Source organism: Condylura cristata, unplaced genomic scaffold (genome assembly GCF_000260355.1).
Source record: "Condylura cristata isolate star-nosed mole 26May11 unplaced genomic scaffold, ConCri1.0 scaffold00005, whole genome shotgun sequence".
Taxonomy (NCBI): Eukaryota; Metazoa; Chordata; class Mammalia; order Eulipotyphla; family Talpidae; genus Condylura; species Condylura cristata.
In genome coordinates, this window is record NW_004567106.1 from 5,419,708 (window position 1) to 5,426,988 (window position 7,281).

General features: G+C 39.8%; 1 gene segment (V, D, J or C); it reads left to right on the plus strand.

The window, feature by feature from the left end:
• Nucleotides 1-622, plus strand: part of LOC101634900 — a 35,365-nt gene extending 34,743 nt beyond the window's left edge. Inside the window, 1 exon segment of the C gene segment in view lies at nucleotides 453-622. Coding sequence covers nucleotides 453-592 — 140 coding nt within the window.
• The last annotated feature ends 6,659 nt before the right edge of the window (nucleotides 623-7,281 follow it).

Sequence of the window (7,281 nt, forward strand, 5' to 3'; positions counted from 1 at the left end):
TTTCCATAGTGGTTGTACTAGTTTGCATTCCCACCAGCAGTGCAGGAGAGTTCCTTTTTTTCCACATCCTCACCAACATTTGTTGTTGCTACTTGTTCTAAGTTGTGTCATTCTTACTGGGATAAGTTTGTATATCATTATGGTTTTGATTTGCATCTCCCTTATTACAAGTGATGTTGAACACATTTTTCATATGCTTGTTGGCTGTCTGCATTTCCTCTTTGGAGAAGTATCTTTTTAGCTCTTCTGCCCATTTTTTGATGTGGTTGTTTATTTTCATGAAGTTTCATCAGCTCTTTGTATATATTTGTGATCAGTCCTTTGTCTTTTGTATTGTGTACAAATATTATCTCCCAATTGTGCAATGTCTCTTTTGCTGTACAAGGTGCTTGTGTAGTGTCTCTTTTGTGGTACAATGTGTTCTATTATTAAAAGAGAATGTCTTTTCTTAGGGCTACTGCAGATTCAGCTCAACTATATCACTGCCTATTACACCTACGTCCTCCTCCTTCTCAAGAGCATGGTCTACTTTGCCATCATCGCCTTCAGTCTGTTCAGTGCAGGAGTCTGGAGCTATGGAAAGAGTCCATAACAAGTGGCCAAAGTCTTCAACATTTGCTACCATTTACTGTCCTTGAGAGTGTCTGCTGCAGATCCAGCTGGGCTGTTCTTCTGAATTTGGATTATTTTTGTTCTCTTCTTGTATATGTTTATTATGTTATTATTATATAATTCCCCCCCCCCCCGTTTACATGAAAAACTGGGAAAAGAGAAAATTTACTCTGTAATAACAGGAAATGTTGTCATTATTCAGGGCAAGCCAAGGAATATCCCAAAAGTACCAAAGAACATGTCTAGTAGCACTGCCTCCAACTCCTGCTGGCCCAACTATCCTGTTTTCTGAGTATAGACTGCAAGCAGCTTCCAAAATGATTAGCCATATAATTGCCCTGACATGTTTAATAATCTTTAATATATGTTAATATATGTTAATTTTATTTTAAAATTCTATTTTGAAGTGTTTCATCTTATATACCCTGAAACTGCCATAGTTGCCTCTTGAATTCTGTTTTGCTTTACATAAGAGATGCAACAAATAAAAAATGAAATTAATGTTATGTGTTAATTAACATTGTATGTCCTTTAATTTGATAAAATCTAATTGAAAGTTGACTGTAAGAAACAGCATGAAAACTGAGCTCTCAAATTCAGCAATAAATGTTACAGTAGCCAACAAATATCTCTACTTCTTTTCAGAGACAGTTGTTATGGCTCTTTCTTGGGGCACTGACTCAGTGACATCCACACAAAATGAAAGGATTTTGGGGCCTCCCTGATGGTGCAACGGGTTAGGACACAGCACAGCAAGCTAGTGGCAGCCATTTAAGTGCGAGTTGTATCCCCAGCCGGAGTTGATCCACATGGCGACGCAGACCTCTCCTGTCTCGCCCACTGCTCCCCTCAGAGTGTACTTGGTCAATAGGCCTGTTGTGTTCCCCTCTGTGTCTCTGGTGATCCTCTCACTTCTCTGAACCTCTGGCCTGTACTCCAGTTCTCTATGCATAAATAAATAACACTTTTAAAAAAAATGAAGGTGTTTCAATACTTCTCTTGCAAAGCTGCTTGATTGAGATTTTTTGGTTTGGGGCACTCCCATGGCAAGTGGCTGAGCCTACCACATCTTGCACTGTGTACTGGTGCTTCTCAAGCCCTATGGTTCCTGATCCTCACATAATCTAGGAGAGCTGCTCAAACATCGGCCAGGCAGCAAGGAGGAAGAGGAAGGCCCTACATGGTGAGGCTACTGGGTTTGAATCCTGAGCTTTTGTTTATACCTGTGTGCTGCCTGGTGAGCTACATGAATCTTAGTGCATCATTTCTTCACCTGAAAATGAATGACCAGAGCCCTATTCCAGAGTTATGGAATTAGATGAATTACTAGTGCTTTTTATGCAATCCATAGAATGAGTCTCTACTATTAGTAACTATTCTTTAAAAATTTTCAGACACCCAAGCACAAAGGCACTGGCTTACCTCTTGCTGGATCAGGTAGCCCTGTGGAGAGGTCAACTGAGGATGGAATAAGGAGTTGGTGAGCTTCTACCTCATATCAGACAATCTCTGTAATTTTCTAAGAACACTGAGACAGGGACAGTGCTAATGCACAATTTACAAGACTTAGGAGAATTCCTTATTAGTTCAATTTCACCAGAGTAATTGTCAGACTTTAAAGCCCTGAGGCTTTGAACTCAGACCCATATTTTACATTTGTATAGATAGCAAATTGACATAGGGAGGTTATTGTCTTGTGGTCCTGTGTTAAAGACAGGGGCACAGGGCTGGTTTTTTTTTTATTGATTATCTGTCCTTTTAAAAAGCATGCATCCTGGCCATCCCTGGTGGCACAAGGGGTTAAAGTACAGCATTTCTGATGCAGCCAGTGCAGCATGAGTTCGATCCCCGACCAGGTAGCTGATGCACATGTTGCAGCAAACCTCTCCTGACCCGCCTGCTCTTCCCCTCAGCAGTGTACTTCAGTACATCTGCCTGTTTTGCTTTTTGGTGAATCCTCTCACACCTCCCCCACACCTCTGGCTCATAACCCTATTCTGTATGCATAAAGAAATCAATTTAAAAAAAGCAACAGCATACATCCAACTTCTGAAAACCAGCTCTCTGTCTGAATCCAAGAAATGGTATCTCATCTATGAATCCTAAGTCAAAAAACAAACACTGTAATTTGATCTAAAATCCAGTCCCTGGAAAGAATTACACAAATGCTTAGTTCCTACAATTGAAGGTCTTTTGCTATTAATAATGAACCTCTTTACAAGAAAAGGTATTTTAATTGTCCATCATGTTGAAATTATTGGTTCTTCCTGCCTATAGCTCATAAATACTAGCAAGAACAAACATGACCTGAGAGCATATTCTAAAGATATTATGCTATGTTTTGAATGAGTTTTCTTGCTGAGGTTGGACCTCAGCTCTGCTGCGATCATTAAATGGTCCTCCATATTGGTTTTTATATTCTGCCTTTGGAGAGATGGTCTACAGAAGATCAGCTAGTAAGTGAGTGTGTGAGGGAATTCTCAGTGTTCTAAATTGTTTGACACTTTAAGTCTCTTAAACCTCATCATAAACTATGAAACCACCTCTGTTGTTAAGTCCTTTGACTCATGCAGTGAGTGAAACCACGTGTCTCAGGAACTTGTCCTAATACAGAGCTGGTACTTGGCAGAGTAGCATTGTACTCAGGTCACCCCAATGCAGAGTCCATCCTTCTTTTAAAAAAAAAAAAAGATTATTTATGCACACAAGAACTGGGGCACAGGCCAGAGGATTCACTAGCGACAGAGTAGGGAGAAGAATAGGCAGATGAACTGAAACACACTGCCGGGAAGCAGCACAAGACAGGAGAGGTCTACTGCACCATATGGGGATTGAACCCCTGCATAGTGTGCACAGGTAGCTCCAAGGTGCTGTGTTTTAACCCCTTGTGTCACCCGGGAGGGCACCCCATCCTCTTGATATGAGGAAAATAAGTGTTGTGTCTTCCTTCTATGCGATGGAGTACTAAAAGCTAACCTTTGTGGAATACTTGCTAATTCATCATTTTATACTGAATCATGTTACCAGGATTTGAGTTATTTCTCCGAGTACCTGTAATGTCAATAAAAAAATTGCTTTCCAAAACACAAAATAATAACAATACGATTGTTTTATGAAGCCACCTCTAAATTAAGTGTAAAAAATGAAGAATGTCCTTTAAACTTCATCCTTTTTATATAGTACACACTAGGCACCCTTGAGGGAACATTGATTGCACCTGCTCTGGGCCCCACACATTCTCTATTTATTTGACAGTTTCTAAGGTCAAGGCAGCATGTTCATTCCCATCACTTGCTCCATGAAGGACTTTGATTCTAATTCTCAGCTCAGGGAGGCCCTGTCAAAAAGGAAGTTCATGAAAGACGACATGGAGCCAGCCTGCTAGTCTACCTCCCCTACTCTTTTGCACACAACCTTTTGTGATTCTAACCTGTTCAAGTATCCTGACCAGCATATCTGGGCTGTAACTGGTGTCTTGAACCTCGGTAAGGATTTTCTGGCTACTTTCACTTTAAGAGAAGCTAATCTAGAGAGCAGGACCTGAGAGAAAAATAAAGAACATGAGTGCACATCTTTTACATCCAGGAATGCACAGATGGATGCCAATATCATTGCTACATTTTTCACAAGGTCATCTAATAGTCAAAAGAGATGTGAAAATGAAGTATCTTCGGGGTTTGCCCCGTGTTCATATCTAAATGTGTGAATCTCTGTCAGCTCCTTGTTTGCTGGAGCACATGGTGAATAGAAGGAACAGTGTCAATTGATTTCTGTTTCATTCACAAATATAATTTGTATGTTATCATTTAAAACGTTTTGTGGGTTTATTGATATTTTTTGATACACCGTTTTATGAATAGAATTTTATTTGCCAGTTATGTTTATTGAGGTAATGTGTTTTACATCATCATATATGCCTTACAGGCTACAAGTCAAAGAGTTTAAGACTCTACAAGTGTATGATTTCACAGTGCAAGAGCACATGTGCCCCAATAATCTCTACATTGTTCAACTGGATTCCTCCCTTCCCCATTCCTATATACCTCTTCCCGCTATTCTCTCGTTTCTGCAAAATATTGATGACACCATATAAGGAAAAACGTGTGAGTATATGAAAACCACTTAAAACATAAATTGCTACATTGATAGAAGAATGAAAAAGAAGGAAGTGTTTCTCCAAAATTTTAAGGATGAGTACTTTGAAAGAATAGATATTTTTGTTCTTTCATATACTTTGATCAACTTTACATATTTTCCTGTAAGGTAGTATGGTTCTACTCTAAAGGTATTTAGTAAAGTAATTTTCTCTTGTCTGATGATAACAGTATTACGACTTGATAACCTTGCTGAAGACACAAGATGCACCAGGTTTTATTGAGTGTTTTCTGCTCTACCCTTATGTAACATGATATATGACAGATACATATGTGTAATTGAGACCCAGTTGAAAATTCAGTGGATGTCCAGTGGATGTCAGATAGAGTTAAGTGGCTAGAAGTATTAAAAGTAAACTTCAATTAGATTATTTAAAATCTTGAATTGAAAAATGACGCTTTTGCATTCATGTCATAAGCCACTAGCACATTGAGAAAGATTGATGAAAATTGGACCCAGCAGGTGTATCTTCACAAGTCTGGATCTATATCTCACAAGTAGAATTTCAGGGGGAACCGGTGAGTGCAGATAAGACAAGCCCCTCTCCTATCTCAAGTAATATGCTTTCATACATGAGATTATCTGCAGATTTTGAATGCGCTTATTAGATCTGTCAGCACCAAGGAGCTCAGGAAGTCACAGAGATCTTCATGTCTGTGGCAGATCACGAACAACCTAGTAGCCTGTCAGTCACCACTTCCCCTGAGACACGGGAACCAGCCCCACCCTCCAACCACTGACCTTAGTTTTCTTGCTAACAGGGACCTCAGTTCCTCAACTTCTCCCTCAGAGCCAGCCAGCCAACAGGATGCCTCTCTTGGGAGCTGTAATCTTCTCTTCCTTCTGGGCCTGTGAGTTGACTACAGGAGACTGCATGCAAGTTCTTTGTTTTCATTTTCCTGTAGTTAAGTTTATCAATATGTTTGATGGCATCTAGAATGTTAGTAGTAGCTATCAATTCATGCCTTTATCCATGTTTCACAGCAATATGATAAATGGTTTCTGTAAGAGTTCAGATAATAAATATTTTAGATACTTGGATACTTTGTTCTGTAATGTGATTACTGACCTCTGACATTTAACTAAAATAAAAATCATAGACAGCATATAATTTAGTGGGCACTACTATACTCCATGTGTGTCTGGGATGTGGTCTTTTCAGTCCACAGGAGTCACTTGGAAAATACTTTATTGCTGTATGTCACTTGTTCACTTCTTTGTTTGCAGTTGTTGCTGGTCAGTTCAAGTTGGAGCAACCTAAAATATCAATTACCAGGAGCAGATATCAGAATGTCCATATATCTTGTAAGGTGTCCTCTGGTTACTTTAACAATGAATACATACATTGGTACCAACAGAAACCTGGCCAGAATATAGAACATCTAATGTTTGTCCAATCCACAACAGAACCTGTTCAGAAGAAAATAGGTTATAGGAACAAATTCGAAGCCAGAAAAGACTCTCGCACTTCCACTTCAAGTTTGAAAATTATTTACTTAGAGGATGAAGATGAGGCCACATACTACTGCGCCTGCTGGGACCACAACATTCAAACCACCGCATAACCCACACAAAAATCAGCTCTCGGTCTGTGCCCATCCACATCCTTCCCAATATGGGCCCCACAGAGACCTCACATCTGGGTCCCTGCCTGAACTTCCCTTCCTGCAGAAAGGGAGCTTATTACTGTGAAGCTGAGACTATAAGTAAATATATGTATGAGACACAAATAGAAATGTGCTGGCAATAGTTCATTTATAGTCATGGCAGCGCATTTGCAATGTCATGCTCATTTTCCACACGAATATGCTCAATTTGTCTAAGGGAGATTAAGTAACTTTAAAAATTGCAAAATCTCCATTTCTTTAACTGTGTCTGGCCAACCAGAGGAAAGTCGCCTCAACTCATGTTGCCAAACTCAGCCTCAACTTGTAATAATGTCTTTTCCCGGGGCTGCCGTTCTTATAAGTACTGCACCTCTTGTTCATGCTCTCCCGCTTCTTGACCTGGGTGTCTGTGATTGTAGGAGGTAGCGCTCAACCTCCTAAGTGCCTCTTGCACCAACACGATATCATGTGTGGTCAATGAAATGTGTGGAAGGAAAAGCGAAGTAGCAGGTGTCTGCTATAAAGACTAGTGATGAGAAGGTGGAAAAAAGGCCCATTTAACTCCATTTTCCCTATACTCCTACATTAGCATCTTTCATGTATTTCACTTCTGAATAAGCAATCCAAAACACATTTCACACAACAAGGTTTTTTTGTAGATACTACATAAATTAAGAAGTGTCTGGATAGTGGCGTGTCAAGTACCCAAAGTGCAAAAGAAGCCCCAAAAGACTAGAATGTCATCAAGTTCAGAATGAAGACATATGGTGGAAAAGCTAAAGGGAAAAGCCTGCTTGCAAGTAAATGAGCTGGCCTCTCCCAAACAGTGCCCTGAGTCTTTATAAACAAGTCAGCCTAGAACTTTCCAATTGCTAGATATAGATTGTTCTTATAGAAACATAGCTGT